The sequence below is a fragment of the Ahaetulla prasina genome, chromosome 9 (genome assembly GCF_028640845.1).
Source record: "Ahaetulla prasina isolate Xishuangbanna chromosome 9, ASM2864084v1, whole genome shotgun sequence".
Lineage (NCBI taxonomy): Eukaryota > Metazoa > Chordata > Lepidosauria > Squamata > Colubridae > Ahaetulla > Ahaetulla prasina.
The window spans coordinates 30,788,826-30,805,751 of record NC_080547.1 but is presented as its reverse complement, the minus strand read 5'-3'; the positions used below and the strand labels follow the sequence as shown (position 1 = coordinate 30,805,751).

Below are 16,926 nucleotides of genomic sequence, written 5' to 3'. Positions count from 1 at the left end.
TTATCTACCTCAAAAGCCAGAACTTTGAAGCCAGCCAAAGTAGAGCTTCACATCCTTCCCCCCATTTCCTTCCTTCTGCATTTTTAAATTTTCATATATTTATACATCTGGGAAACAATTGCCCAGGATATTCTGTGTATATCTTAGGTAGCCCCCATTGTTTTCCCCCTGATTTAATAAGTGGCCATCATGATGATCCAATGGGTGAAAATCCATTGTTTCATTGTCTTCAGGCTGGATCATTGGCAATATTTTGCCTGTTGAAGACATTGGTCTCAACCAGTGGTCAAACTCTGAAAATAGAATTTCAGAAGTAGGTTTAAATTCTTGATTTATTGTAAGCCATTATTTGGATGGTATGAAGTTGCCTTGGTTGTTTAAACCTAGCAGACTGTGGTTAATGAGGTCTTAGCAAGTATAAAATCCAGACTTTGACTTGTTTTATTCATTGCACAAAACTTGTACAACTTTGACATCATTATGGCTGACTTCACACAATATGCTTGGTCATAAACTGTTGGTTATGGAGCACAATTCTTGGTCTCAGATAAAACACGAAGCCAAAACCAACTAAACCAGGTTATGGATTAAGCCATATGTTTTTTACAAAAATGCAGGTGCAGCCTTGCAAATGCTCCTGGTTTATTTATCCACCATGACTCTATCTCTAGGCAACATGGAACGTTAGGAATTGTAATCCAAAATGTCCAGAAGGCTTTTAATTAGAGCAAAGATGTTAAACTGGCGGCCTGTGGGCCGGATGTGTCACACACAGGCCACGCCCACCCCAGTTCCACAAAGGGGGGAAAACATCACGTGACGACAATGTGATGCAGTGAGTTTGACTCCCATGAATTAGAAAAAGCTATTGTAAAATAAGACCAAAATAGCTCGGATATCATTATGTTTATGAAAGTTGTAGAGACAAGCAATACAAATGGAGAACTACCAGCTATATTCCAGCTCCTTCACTTTTAATTACATGGAACTGGGGTGGGGAATAAGTTGAGGACTGTGGCAGTCTCCAAAAGTGGACAGAACCCGTCATATTTTTTTTCACCTGTTTTGTCTTTGTTTTTAAACGAGGCACTGAAAGCTGGTGGACTGAAGAAGCTTCTTGGATGAGAAGCGAAAAGTCTTCAAGGAAAAACCAAGAAAATCCAGTTGCCTTTTGAAAAAAACACCTTTGTGACAACCATGACCTGGATGACTGAGAATCTCCACAGACAAATGTATCGGGCTACATCCAGTGGTGAAATCCAATTTTTTTTCTACTAGTTCTTTGGGCGTGGCTTGGTGGGCATGGCAGGGGAAGGATACTGCAAAATCTCCATTCCCTCCCCACTCTGGGGACAGACAGAGGTGGCATTTGCCGGTTCTCTGAACTACTCAAAATTTCCGCTATCGGTTCTCCAGAACCTGTCAAAACCTGCTGGATTTTACCCCGGCTGCATCTTCAGACATTTGCAACCTTAATAACAAAACAAAAATCCTGCAGCGCTTTAATACCAAGTGTATTAGGGCAAAGACTTCTTGTAGCATCATTGTTGTGACCCAGGTTCCTGGACCTGGACTCCTGGACTCGGATGATTCAGAAAGTGAGGGAGAAGACCTGGCAAGCCCTTCTTCTCTTGGGCCCTCTCCCTCCCTGGCACCCACTCAAAGGGAGGAGGAGGGGCCGGCAAGGCCTGATTCTCTGGAGCCTTCTTCTGATTTGGCAACGCCCCAAGAACAGTTTTGGAGTGATGCAAGACTGCGCAGACATGACCGGCGCACCCAGCAGAAACAGCGTTGGGATAAGGCCAAGGAATGATGGACATCTGCAGAGACTATAAATAGGAGGCGGGACTTCCTGGTTTTTTGTCTTGGACAAAGCAATGAATTTGCGCGGGCAAACTGTATCAATGGAGGGAAGAATATATTCGTGAGTAATTCTGGCCTTATCTATAATTTCCTCGTTATCTCCAGAAACTTGGCAGGCCCGTGGGTAGACGTGGCTAGGACATATATCTATGTAAATAAAAGGAGAAAAGAAGGCCTCTGACTGACTCTTTGCTGGGAGTATTGGGGAAAGGGAAACAGAACAGTCATGGACAAAATGGGCAATGTAACAACATGGACTATCCATGACGTGCAGCCCTTCAAATGATTATACCCTTTTCTTAAGCGCTGATGAAATCTGACAAGCTAGATTTACTGCTGACATTCAGTTGGTTGCTCACATCTGACAAAACTAATTAATTTCTTGTCGGTGTTAAATTCTGGAATTGGAACCGCATTTTTCTATTTCAGCCTCATTTATAAGATGAGAACCAGTTTCTTTTAGTTTTCTCCCAAGCATAAAAACAAAGATTTGCTTTATTGGGTTTACTGTAATTGGAAAAGTTGCTCTAGCTTGAAGACTCAATTTACAAGTTGTCTCCTGCTGCCCCCTGCTGGACTGAGCTGTCATTCATGTTAGTAGAGGAAAGTGCCTAGACATATACTTAATATTCTACTATTAATACTAATTATTAGTAAAATTAGTAATCAGTAAAATTAGTATTACTATTAATACTACTATTAATTATTAATGTGCTATTAATACTACATATTAATATGCCATTATCCATGGCTCAGGACCAGGATATTTATGGGACCGCCTGCTGCCACCGGTGGCCTCCCATCGACCAGAGAGGGTCTCCTCAGGTTGCTGTCGGCCAGACAATGTCGGCTGGTGACCCCCAGGGGGAGGGCCTTCTCTGTGGGGGCCCCAGCCCTCTGGAATGAACTACCTCCAATGTTGCGCCAACTCTCTGACCTCCGAACCTTCCAGCATGAGCTGAAGACTCTTTTATTTCATCGAGCAGGATTAGCCTAATAGTTTTTAATAGTTTTAATCAGTTTTTAATGGGATTTAGCAAATTTTTACAATTTCGGCCAATTTAAAATTAGTTTTTTAAAATTGTTCTTAACTTTTGTATTGTTGTTTTTATTTGGCTGTAAACCGCCCTGAGTCCTTCAGGAGAAGGGCGGTATAAAAGTTGAAATAATAAATAAATAAATAAATAAATATTTTGACGTAGAAGGGGTATCATAGTTACCAGAAATAAAGTTTTTTGTGTGCTCCTTCTGCAAACCCAAGAACATGAAGAATGATGGAACATTTGCTTTTTACTAACCCCCGACTGTGCAGCTGCTGTTGAACTATAATTCTCAGCACCCCAGCCAGAATGAACTATATCAGGGGTCTCCAACCTTGGTCCCTTTAAGACTTGTGGACTTCAACTCCCAGAGTCCCTCAGCCAGCAAAGCTGGCTGAGGAACTCTGGGAGTTGAAGTCCACAAGTCTTAAAGGGACCAAGGTTGGAGACCCCTGAACTATACTGAGAGTTGTTGGGAATTGAAGTTCTTTAATAACCAGAGAGCCACTAGTGTTTTTTCCTCCTTTCCGTTCAATTGTGTTCAGTTTCTGGCAACTGCCTGAACAATTCCATATAGTTTTCTTAAAAGGTTTTTCAGAACTTTACCTTCTTCCTAGGGCTGAAAAAATTGGTTGGCACAAGGTTACTCAGGTGGCTTTGTGCCCAAAACTCAAGGACTCCCAGATTCTCGCTTGATTCTTTAACCACTACCACCAATCCCCAAAATCAATACATTCTTCAGAAGCACGGGACATTTGATGATGGTAGATGCTGCTGAACTACACTGCACAGACTCTTCCCCCATTAGTTATGCCGGTTGAAGCTTCTGCAAATTGCAATTTAATAGCACCTGGGATATCAGAGCTTTTCAACTCAACACACAGAAACCTGCCTGAAATAGCAAGCAAATGAGGCTCATCCTGAAAATAATACGGCCAAAGGCTGGAAGACAGAGATTAGCTTGTAAGCCAAGCAAATTTTAAGCAGACAGTTTCATTCATGCTACTGATTCTGTGTAAAAAGAGGACGTAAAGTTGCACAACTCTATGGAGGGGGAATTTAAAGCTACAGGCCTGTAACACCTGGGGTGTGGCTCCACAGACCGGATAAAAGGTGGAGCATAAAGGAGTTTTACATAAAACTTCCCAAGGTTTTAATGCTCTATTAATTCTGTAAGTAGCTTGCTATAGCTGATACTTTGCTAAGTATGTGGTTTTCTAAAATACTGGGTGTATGTTTGTTGTAGCTTGGTTTGTGTTATAGAAATTATTCTATGAGATAATAGTAAGAATATATTCAATGCACAGTTTGGTGAAGGATTATGATTATATTTGTGTTAGATTTGTTTAGCAATTCATGGGCTTTATATGTTAAGAGTGAGAGTATACATGCCATTATCATCCTAAACTTATGCTTGTTTAGGTTTACAAGTGTCTTATTTTTCTGGACTACCTATCCTGGACCTTAAATAACCTTCTGTAGTATTTTGCATAGTCTCAGCTGTGTTCATATGAATCCCTACCCATACTGAACATTTCCAATTAGTGTATGTATGTATGTACGTATGTATTTATTTATTTATTTATTTATTTTATTTGTCACAACAGTATATATAAGCATAAGCATGAAATAACTATACGATGCATAAGCATATATATATAAGCATAAGTATAAAATAACTATATGAATTGGATACAATCAAAGGGGACATTGGGACAGGAACGGTAGGCACGCTTGTGCTCTTATGCACGCCCCTTACGGACCTCTTAGGAATGGGGTGAAGTCAACAGTAGATAGTTTTTGGTTAAAGCTTTGGGGATTTTGGGAAGAGACCACAGAGTCAGGTAGTGCATTCCAGGCATTAACAACTCTGTTACTGAAGTCATATTTTCTGCAATCAAGATTGGAGCGGTTCACATTAAGCTTAAATCTGTTGTGTGCTCGTGTATTGTTGTGATTGAAGCTGAAGTAGTCTTCAGCAGGAAGGACATTGTAACAGATGATTCTATGAGTTAAAGTCAGGTCATGTCGAAGGCGATGGAGTTCTAAATTTTCTAAACCCAGGATTTCAAGTCTGGTGGACAAACCCAGTTTTTTCATAGTTCAGTGTGTGGCATGGATCTAGAAAAAGGAGTTGAATACACTAAACTTTTGTTTAGTTGTAGGTTTTCATGCAAAATAGAGAACATAGAGGGTTGTTTGCCCTTTTGCTGCAGTCTTCTTTAAAGAGGATTTTTTTCCTCCTCCCTTGAAAAGCGGTTTAGAAAACAATGTGCTGTGAAATCTGCTACTAAAAAAATAGGGTGAAAACTTTATTTCTGGTAACTATGATATCCCTTCATTGGTAGGTCAAAATATGGTAATGGCACATTGGTTATTAGTAGAATATTACAAAGTTACAACGGCACTGAAAGAGTGACATGACCATTTTTCACACTTATGACCATTGCAGCATCCCCAGGGTCACATGATTATATTTGGATGCTTGACAGCTGACTCACATTTATGACGGTTGCAGTGTCACGGAGTTATTTGATCCCCTTTTGTGACCTTCTGATAAGCAAAGTCAATGGAGAAATCAGATTCACTTAATGACAGTGTTACTCATTTAAGAACTGCAAGGATTCGCTTAACAAATGTGGTGAGAAAAGTCATAAAATGGGGCAAATTCACATAACAAATTTCTCACTTAACAACATACATTTTGGGCTCAGTCATGGTCATAAATTGAAGACTACTTGTAGTATGAATAGGTAACAAACCAATTCTTAAGTGAATGAACTGGATTGGTTCCGCACGAGTTTGTCTTCCAGAAAACCAAAGCTAAAACTGAAGATGGTCAGCATTTTGTCTGAATGCAGCTACTAATCAACTGTAAACAGTTGTGATACTTGCAATAGGCTTTTAAGATATACACTACTTTTAAGGTAGCAAATGCAAGTATTTAGTTTCTCCTCCTCTGGTGATGAGGTCCACTTATAAATTAACAAGCAAGTAAGCAAACATCTAGGTTCAAAGTGGTAGAGACAAAGACTGGATTCATACCAATATAATGTGGTTTGTTGATTCTGGCTTAGAAACCATTTGAATCCATTCACTGTGCTGGCAGAGAACAATTTCTGCTTTAATCCAATATGATGAATGCACCTGTGAATGGCTTATGTATGAACCAGGTTAAATGAACCATGGCTCATTGCCTACGGATGACTTTCCTTCACCCAAGCTTTCCAATTTCACAAAAGAAATGAAGCAACTGCATACTGGGTCTTTAATTGCCAGCTCTCAGCCAGTGCTGCAGATTTGCAATTACAACTTGACAGTTGCTGGCCAAGAATCATTGGGTAGCTATTAGGCAGTAACTGGGAGGGTCAGCTCTCAGTTTCACACCACCAAACCAAACCAAAAGTAAATTGCAAAAACACTTACCTGCTTTCCCTTGGTGGCATATCTCCTGCCAAGTCAATTCTGTTTAACAATCCCTTCACAGAGCCATGCAATCCACCTCCGGGGGAGGCTGGTGAGCCAGGCATTCTCTTTAGCAGCTGCAGAAACTATCCTAGGAAAGTCCACTTTTGAACAACATAAGCCGTTTGCAAATAGAAGTTGGCAATGGCATTAATGGACCACCAGGGGGCTCAGTGCCCTTTGTAAGTGGACTGAAATTTACATTTGATAATGGTTTGAGTGCAGTGTGTGAAGCCGATATGATAATGCAGTTATTATTCTGCAAGAAGAATAAGCAGCCCTGAAAATGGACTGAATCTGCATAATACATTGGAAATACGTGCTGTAGATATGCAAAGTGATGTTGCTCTGATGAGACCCTCTCTCTTCCCGATGGATGCCTCAGATGAGACTCAGTCTACCTCAATCAGCCTGCCCCTTTGGTGAGTAGGGCTTTTAAGCAAGCCTGGGACCTACTTTACATTTTACATTTTATTTTACATCAAAGCGTTTTGAAGAGGCACTTCAATCAAAGTCTTCAAAGCTCTGTACACGCTGTTATTTACCCAAAAGAGCTTGTGCAAAGGTTGATAACATTAATCAACCAGTTTCCCTCCAGATATGTTGGGACTTCCTTAAATTCTCCTGGCATTCTGGAGTTATCATATTCTGATATTTTCAGATCTTCTCCTTCTCCTCCTTGACATCTTATTCCGGATTTACCTAAGCAAGATGACCTCACTTTCCTCAAATTCATCTTCTTCTGCTGAAGGAAATCATGTGTCTGTCTTGTGGGGTAAGACATGTTGGGGGCTAGTAAAATGAACATCCTGTTATTATTAAAACTTGGAGCGTTTTAAAAACGAATCGAGATTGTTGGTAGCCAACTCATTAGATTAGACTGGTCAAATCCCTTCCTCACTAGTATCCATTTGGAGCATCTCAGATCATCTCAGATTACACTCAGTGGTGGGTTTCAAAAAATTTTACTACCAGTTTTGTGGGGTGTGGCTTGATGGGTGTGGCATGGCTTGGTGGGCGTGGCTTGGTGGGCATGGCAGGGGAAGGATATTGTAAAATCTCCATCCCCACCCCACTCCAGGGGAAGGTTACTGCAAAATCCCCATTTCCTCCCGATCAGCTGGGAATTGGGAGGCAGAGAATAGATGGGGGCGGGGCCAGTCAGAATTTTTACTACCGGTTCTCCAAACTACTCAAAATTTCCACTACTGGTTCTCCAGAACTGGTTAGAACCTGCTGAAACCCACCTCTGGTTACACTGTAGAAATGTTGATGGATGCAATTTCTCCTCTCTTTTTTTCTCCCCAAAGAGATAATGTAGATTGAATAATTTCATAATATGTCATATCTCCCTTTGGCAATTTACTGAAGTGTGAGAATTCTGAAAGACTGAAGAATGTTGGAGAGATTGTACAATTACTGGCCTCAGTCATCTGTTAACTAAGATGGGTGGCAAAATTTCCTCTCTCAAAAAGTATTTTTTTCCCCCCTCTTCATTTTTGGGATGGGGGAAGAGACAGGGAGAATCCATCAGATTGAGTAAAAAAATCTCAGGAAAACATGCAAAATACATTTGTAGCTTAGTCCAGGTAAATATATCTTGTAGTGAATGTTAACCTTTTCTATTTTTCTATTTTCTGTATGGTTTAATGATGTCTCTGAATAGGTTGTGAATTGAATCACACCACCCGGAGATGTGTAGTGAAAGAAGATGATGACTTATTAGAACACTTGGTATACTTGAGGACGGTAAGTTTCAGTAGGAGAGAATCTCTGTAGATCAGGGTTGAACTTGGTGCTGTCTGAGCTTGGGTGTTTGCCTGAAGCCATTTCATTACCTGACTAGGTAGTGTCATCAGTGCTAATCAGTGTGGGATCAAATAAACCCCCAAATGGCGTGAAGAACCCTCAAGAAGTGTGCTCAGATGCCTGCAAATGAATATGAGCCTTCCAACTCCCTCCCACTCCTGTCAAAACTATTATCTTCTAGCCCCACTCCATCTTGTCAAAAACTGTGAGGCTTTTCGCATGTCTATGGAGATTCTCAGTCATCCAGATCAGGGGTCTCCAACCTTGGCAACTTTAAGACTTGTGGACTTCAAAGCTGGCTGTGGAATTCTGGGAGTTGAAGTCCACAAGTCTTAAAGTTGCCAAGGCTGGAGGCCCCTGGTCCAGGTCATGGACTGATCCCAAAGGTGCTTTTTGAAAAGAACGGAAAAAGCTTCTTGGTGAGAAGAGAAAGAATTTCAAGGAAAAAATAAAAAGTTTTTGAAAAAGCACTTTTGGGACAGCTAGGACTTGGATGACTGAGAATCTACCCATTTAGTGACTGTGGGTTTTTCCCCTATTTATACAGGTAGTCCTCAACGTATGACCACAATTAAGTCTAAAGTTTATGTTGCTAAGTGAGAAATTTGTTAAGTGAGTTTTGCCCCATTTTACGACATTTCTCACTACAGTTGTTAAGTGAATCACTGCAGTTCTTAAATCAGTAATGCTGTTGTTAAATTGCTTGTCAGAAGGTCGCAAAAGGGATCACCTGACACTCCAACGGTCATAAATGTGAGTCAGTTGTCAAGCATCCGAATGTAAATCACATGAACATAGGGATGCTGCAATGGTCATAAGTGTGAAAAATGGTCATAAGTCATTTTTTTTCAGTGTCGTAACTTTGAACAGTCACTAAATGAACTGTTGTAAGTTGAGAACTACCTGTGTGCAGATAATAAAACAGCTACAAGCAAACAACTAAGCTTGGAGAGAATCAAGATTTCCAACAGCAACTTTCCAATATTGTTGCAACCTCTAAACATAATTCTTCACATTTTTCTGGAAAGTATTCCTTTTCATAAACTAATGATGGGGAATGCGTGTCCTTCTAGAGTTTCATAGATACCAATTCCTACCCTCCCCAGCCAACATAACCAAATGATGGGAGCTGGAGTCCAACGTTTGTGGGGACCCCCACAATGCCTTAAACAATGCTTCCGTTTTTGAAAACGCTCCCCGTTCTACATATTCTGAAGAATGGTAGACAGTGACGTTCAGGAAGGTTTGTGAAGGCTCCAGTGCATCCCCGTATGAAGATCTGTAAAAGCTGCTACGTAAATACTCAGAAAGGGCCGTTTTTTGTTTCTTACCATCAAGGTGTCCCTGGGGGAAGATGCTGATGATGAGACCCATGTGGTGGCTGTCGAGTCCAGAAACATGGCCAGTGTTCCCGAGCCAGTACCCATTGCATCCTTGAAAGCTTCTGTCTTGCCAATGGTAATTCACAGGGGAATGCATGGCAGGGGTTGGGGTGGGAGGTGTTATGCTATTTTAAATTTATATTAAATGACTTATGCTATTTTATTTTAATTTAATTTATATCTGTGCATCCTTCACAAATGATTCAGAAGTCTTCCTAACTAACAATTTGGAGAAGTAGTTTTCTAGGCACTCATACCTTAAAGTGCATCAGGGAGCTATCGACTAGGCAACATCCAATGAAAAGTTATTTGGACGTGTCATGTCAGCCGTATTTGGATAGCTTGAAGTGTAGTGTAGTGTAGTGTAGTGTGTAGTGTGTGCAGTGCAGAAGAATAGAACAGAGTAGAGTAGAGTAGAATAGGACTAGGACTAAGACTAGGACTAGGAGGAATGGCATGGTGTGGCATAGAATAGAATGGAATGGAATGGGAAGGAATAGAAAATAGAAAAGAAGAGAATGCAGTAGAACAGAACACTTTATTGACGAAGTGTGATTGGACACACAAGGAATTTGTCTCTGGTGCAGAAGCTTTCAGTGTACATACAAATAACAATGTAATATAATCAATGTACATATAAACATACAATATATTCATCAGCATCCTACATATATTGTGGGAGAATGATAAGAGCAGCATTCTGAAACACAGCATCTGTTTTTTATAACAGGTGTGTCTTGATGGCTTTGAATTGCTTCCCCCGGTTTCTTTTATCCTAAAATCAGGAATGGGTCCAGTATATCTCAACGGGCAGCACCTGATCTGTAAGTAGAAGTCATGTCTCTTAAGTGCATGTATGAGAAGAGACTGGGAAATAGTGAGTAGATAATTAGATCAAGAAATGTGACCTGGAGTAGAATGTAGAAATTAATTTGTCAAACCACCAGGAGATGTAGATGAATGAATCTGTATACCTAGACAACAACCAAGAAGTAATATATTTTCTTATTTCATGTAAAAATATACAAGGTATGGGGAGAATATATTTGTATCTTAAGAGAATATATGTAGCAGCAGCTAAAACACAGCTAATCCATGCAATTTTTGTTGTCAATAAATTATTGCTCAATGCAACATTGCCAACAGCTGCATACAACTTCCAGATACCAATGTAGGAATGGAATGGGAAAACTAGGTATGATTGACATAATTAATATATGAATCTATGATGGCTTTTTAAAACCATGCATATCCATCTTCCGCAACCTGATGCCTCTCAAGTGGAACAAACCCTTAATCCCATCATCACAAGAAAGTTATTATTGATGTTTTGGTCTAGTCACAAAATTGGGAAAAGATGATATGTATTTTGTGACGGGTTATTGATTGTAGTTGTGTTGTGACATTTGCTTTCTTTTTAAAAAAGAAATCAAAGGTTTATGGTGGGGGAGAGATAATCAATTGAAGCGATAGACAGGAGAAGGGATGTCTAATCCTTTCCAAAGTTTGGGATTTTTAAAATTTTTTAAAAAAAAGCTTCTTTGTAAGCTGCTTCTTCATCCTAACTGCAACAGACAAATATAGGCATGCTGAATTTATGAGTATGAAAAGAACGGTTAAACACCCTCTGTGTGGTCTAATTTGTTCAGCTAACTGAGTTTTTTTGGAGGCAAATCATTATTTAACTTACTTACTTTCTTGCAGGCATGTGTTGTTTTCCCCCCCTCTCTTCTGCAGGGAAGTTTAATGTTTTATTCTTTATCCAGTTTATGAACCATTTTTAAACTTCCTATTCAAAGCAGTCCATAGCTAAACCAATAATAAAAAAGATATTGAAACTTAATATCTTTTCGTGCTAAGGAAAGTGACCTTCACACTAAGATTTTGAGTTGTTAAATATTAACAGCTGTACAAACTGTAATATTTAAGAGGATCAAAAATTTTAACATTTTACAAGCAAATAAGACCCACACAAGAGTGCCTTATAAAATCATACTATATAGAAATCAATATCCTTTCTCGTCTTCAACTGGTTTCAATTTATATGTTAATTTTTCTAACTTTACTTAGATCTCCATTTTAGATATTTCCATAGATATTGTTCTTTTTGGCTAATAATAATATTAATAAACATATTAATTGCACCTTTTCACATTGGTATACAGTAGATAGAAGAATGCCAGGTATCTTTATACAATAAAGCAAAATATACTTTCATTTTTATCTTCAAATTTTAGTTTATTCAAAAAAGATTAAAATACAAAATGCCAAAATATTTTTTAAAAGAAAAAAAAAGAAAAAGTCACACAACAAAGAAAACAATTTAAAAAGTGCCTTAAAAAGAAAAAAAGACAAACACTCTTGCATTTTTATATATGAATTTACTTTATTTAATATTTATTACATTTTTAAAATATCTGGTCAACTGGAAATATTGTTAGGTAAAGACAGACCATGTATTAAAAATAGAATAAAAGGGACTAAAACAGTATTGAAGCTACTACCGTATTGAGAGATCTTGCTATGAGGAATGAAACCAAGAGTGGATTAGAAAGGCATCTCAAACAACCCTTTACATGTGAATACAAAATAAATAGTTTGAAATTCAAATTCATGAACCTTGATACTCCTACACAAGATTTACTCTTGGGCTTCAGTGTTTAAAGTCTGAGATTACTCCTATGAAGCAAAACCCAATGAAACCTATTGAGGCATAGCAAACCTGATTCAGTCAAAGTAATTTGGCCAATAACTACAAGCTTTGACTTGCCTCCAGAAGTTGTAGATGCTCCAACTCAGTTTTTAAGAAGAGAATGGACAACCATTTATTAGGGGCCTGGAGGCTAAAACATATGTAGAACAATTGCAGGAGTCTAGCTAAAGGAAGGGCTATGGGTGACATGATAGCAGTGTTCCAATATTTGAGGATCTGCCACAAAGAAGAGTAGTCATCCTATTTTCCAAAACACCAAAGGGCAAGACAAGAAACAATGGATGGCAACTAATCAAGGAGAGAAGCAACCTAGAACCAAGGAGAACTTTCCTAACAGTGAGAACAATTAACCAATGGAACAGCTTGCCTTGAGAAGTTGTGGGTTCTCCATCACTGGAGGCTTTTAAGAAGGGACTAGACAGCCATTTGTCTGGAATTGCATAGGGTCTCCTGCTTCAGCAGGGGATTGGACTAGAAGACCTCCAAGGTCCCTTCCAACTCAGTTATTCGGTTATTCTCTGCTTTCCTCCCAGCATTAAAAAAAAACCCCAGCTTCAGATGCCTTTGTGACATCACATGCTGCTCTGGCTTCCATTCTGCTGCTCCTCCCCATGGATTCATTTTAACTGTCACAGAACTCTTGTTGGTGCTGAGGACGGTGGCTGAGCTAACGGTGATCAAAGGAAGGTTTACCAGCTGCCTCTTTAAGTGCACCACTAGGCACACAGCTTTCAGACATCTCTTGCTGGTGGTCCAGAGCATTTTTGGGTGCTTAGGGAAAGGAGGGGATGCTCTTCAAAGGGGCCCAGTTGTGGTGGATGTTATGTTTAGTACTGTCTTGCAATTCTCTCCTGCAAGTGGAAGATGACTCCGACTACGAGCCGACAGATGAAGACATTCCAGATGATGCCGATATTGATGAGGACAGCTTTGATGAAGAAGAAATACCAAGTCCAGAGATGCCAGCTGTGAGTCAGATCAATTTTATGGATGAAGGGCTTCCATAGTCGGGATGGATGGATTGATAAAGTTCAGTTGTGCTAACTTTCTTACTTTTCCAGACTTTTCTACCATTTTTTTAAAAAAAATCTAAAACCTATCCACCTGTATGGTTCCCCGTCCAGAGTTATGTACGGGTACTCCTTGACTTACAACAGGTTGTTTAGTGAACATTCAAAGTTTCAATAGCACTGGAAAAAAATGACTTTAAGACTTTCCAGCATCCCCAAGATCAGATGTTTGGCAACTGGTTCATATTTATGACCATTGCTGTGTCCCAAGATCATGTGATCACTTTTTGTGACCTAACGAGTAAAGCCAATGGGAAAATCAGATTTATTTAACTCTGGGTTACTAACTTATCAACTGCAGTGATTCACTTAACAACTGAGGCAAGAAAGGTTGTAAAATGGGGCAAAACTCACTTAAGAAATGTCTCATTTAAAAAGAGAAATTTTGAGCTCAATCGTGGTCATAAGTCAAGGACTACTTGCATTTAAGATAAGTAGTTACGTATATATTTTCTAAATAAATAAATTCTATTCCTTTGATTATATTAATGTTTGCATCCTGATGCTTACTTGCTCTCCACTTACATAAAGAGCTCATTACCACAATCTCTTTAATTGGCCTTAGTGTGCTATTGAGTTCAAAGATAGTAAACTATAATAATGTCATTGTAAACAGCAAGATAGGGCATTTTCCATACTGATTACTAATCAGGAGACAGAAAAAGTACATGTAATTACCCATATGCTAGTTGAAAGGAAAGGACAGAAGTTTGTGTTTGTCCTAGACAATATGGTGACCACAGAACTCACAGGCTTCCCTGTTTCTTCTGGCTTCGGTTTGTTTGCTTGTTTTTGTTAAAAATATGTTTACAGTTAAAAATAATAAGTGAAGCTAGCTCGTTGAGAAATAATAAAGCAGTGTTCAGCATTCTCCTTATTTCCAAGAAGGTCTCTAGATGTTGTATAAGTTCCGTAGGCTTTTTCAAAAAATAAAAGATTAATTTTTTCTTAAGAAATAAAAAATTACATACTTATGATTATATTTATGCTTAGATATCGTATAGTTATTTCATGCTTATGCTTATATATACTGTTGTGACAAATAAATAAATAAATAAATACTGGTGGGTGGTTTTCAATAGCATTGCCAAAGTGTTCACCTGCTTAGGAAAAAACCAAGATTAATAGATCTGGTCCCACTGATTTAGCAGAATGCAACCTAGGGGAGATAGGGGCAATGTAATATAAACATGGATAAGCCATGTTCACCATAGCAATTGTTCTATGACCAAGGGAACAAATTCTCAAGACTAGTCCTTAAAATTCCAGATTTCCCTCTTGTAGAGCATGATTTTTCCTTGATGCCTTCTTTGAGATGGAAAAGGAAGGTTCTTCAGACCAGGGGTCTCCAGCCTTGGTCCCTTTAAGACTTGTGGACTTCAACTCTCAGAGTCTCTGGGATGCTGTGAGTTCTAGTCCTGATTTATTTATTTTTATTTTGCCTTTATTATTTTTATCAATAACTCAAGGCACCAAAGATGCCTAATTATCCATCTTCCTCCTATTTTCTCCACAACAACAATCCTGTGATGTGGGTTGGGTGAATGATCTTTGGATTTCTTCTCCATAGGAAGAGACATCGAATCAAATTTCCTAGCTGCAGCAAGTATTATCTGAAGGAGACCTGCCAGAGAATCGAGTTTGGATTGGTTCCTGTCAATGGATTATTCTAAAGAAGCCTGATTAAAAATGTATTGCAGTAAAAGCAATTGTTTGCTTGTGGGTCTACCATGGTCTCTTTTTTGGATGGGTGGTTGGGAAGGACTGATGCTAAAGATATCACCAGTGACTATTTTTTTGAGAGTGACTCAAGCCAATGTTATTTATCAAATGCAAGCAAGCATGCTATGGAACTGGGTAGCAGTTTTCACTGCCCACATTCATGAACATTGGTGGTCATGATCTAGGTTCTAGTGGGATAGAGGTCTAGGGCCCCACTTGGCAAAATGGGTAGGATACTCCTAATCACAGCAGGACATTCTCAAGATACCGATGATCAATCTAAATTACTTTAAATTACCTTCTGGATAAATTGAAGGGAAATGTTTGTAACTGAAATAAAAGGTGCCTTATGGTTTTTTTTAAAAAAATTCAGTCCTTGACTATATCCTTGTCAATTACCAATGCTGCCCCTATGTTATTGATCTGGAGAGATCCTAAGCGCAGATCTAATATTTGGATAGGCTATACTATGTGATATAAGTTAAATAAAGGGTTGCTACATTCTCAGGCATGGCTCCTATAACTCCGGTTGTCCAGGTCATGCAATTGGACAAGAACCGCACAGATTTTAGCATGGTACCTTTAATGCTAGCTAGAGGTCAATACACAATGTTGGAAACTGTCAGAGAAAACTTCCTGCCTGCCTGCCTCCCTCCTCACTTTTTGGAATGAGTGGAAATACAGATTTTTTGCCAATAGGACCAAAGTGCCATCTAAGAGAAAAGCTGTCAACTAATCTGTCTACTACCTCTTTGTTTGTCTAGTCTTCCTTCCATTTCTTCCCCAACATCTTCACCATTTCTCATCCCAAGCTAAGTTTACCCCAGGAATGCACAATCTGAGGTTCTATAGGTAATTAAAAATGGTAATTAAACATCTTTCATTTAGATCCAAAGGGAAATTTTTCCTTTTTATTGTTCCTGGTGGATTAAGAACACTGTTGAATTAAAAGTTATGTTTCCATGTAACCTACTAAATACTTCTAAAAGCATCTCTTTCCTTTCCAGTGATTGGCATTTAACTGGGTGCTGGCCACATGATCACGGAGGCACGAAACAATAATATCTTAGTTTAATTGTGAATAAATAACTAATTCCCAACTAACATTAAATATATCTGCAATAGCAGCAATATATTATGAACAGGAAACCGGTTTAGAAGATGAGAGTCCTGATAGACCAATCTAATGTAGTGTTCTATATTTTGATTGTGGTAGGGTGTCGAGCTTCATTTCTGCTTGCCAATGCTTTGGATAGGAATCACCTGAATTTGTACTATAAAACATCTATTAACAATTGTGGAAGTTTGTCTGTCATTGGCTAATTATAGGCCTCTTGTAAGCAGGGTGCTATGTCTTGGATTATTCCTCCTCCTCAAAATTTGGAGCCAGCAGCTTTGAGAATTTGCGCTTTTGTAATCCCAGTAGCTTCTCAATGTGTCAGTTTTGAAAAGATCACCAAAGGAGATGGAGCTTAAAGACATGTCTTCCAAAATATATGGGCTGGGTTCATACCAGTTGCTGTACCAAAAAACCAATTAAACCATGTTATGGTTGAACACAATTTGTGAACAAAGCCCAAATCTAAAGCTAGTGCAATGATATATGTAGAATTAGGAGTGTATACATGGTCTCTGGCATTGCCAGTCAACCAGATGAGCAAATGTTTGCAGGATAGCATGACTGATAACCATCTGATGCATTATCTTTTACTTAGTTCAGAATGTTGAAGGGCAAATATATTTGGTTTCCCAGGAAACGGTTGCCTTAGGAACTCTGCAAGCTGTACTAGAACTTGGTAGATCAGGTTTTCAACAGAACAGTAGTCTGTCTGAAAAATCATTTTTGTCTTAGCTAAACTGTG

At 39.0% G+C, this 16,926-nt stretch overlaps 1 protein-coding gene across 1 annotated transcript; it reads left to right on the top strand.

Moving 5' to 3' along the window:
• The first annotated feature begins 6,714 nt into the window (after window positions 1–6,714).
• LOC131203658 (nucleoplasmin-like) lies at window positions 6,715–15,047 on the top strand. Its single transcript, XM_058194085.1, has 7 exons — window positions 6,715–6,790; window positions 7,030–7,143; window positions 8,035–8,117; window positions 9,516–9,635; window positions 10,290–10,383; window positions 13,131–13,240; window positions 14,913–15,047. Exons 1-7 carry the CDS (start codon window positions 6,745–6,747, stop codon window positions 14,937–14,939), a joined length of 594 nt encoding a protein of 197 aa, XP_058050068.1. The 5' UTR covers window positions 6,715–6,744; the 3' UTR covers window positions 14,940–15,047.
• Window positions 15,048–16,926: the final 1,879 nt, after the last annotated feature.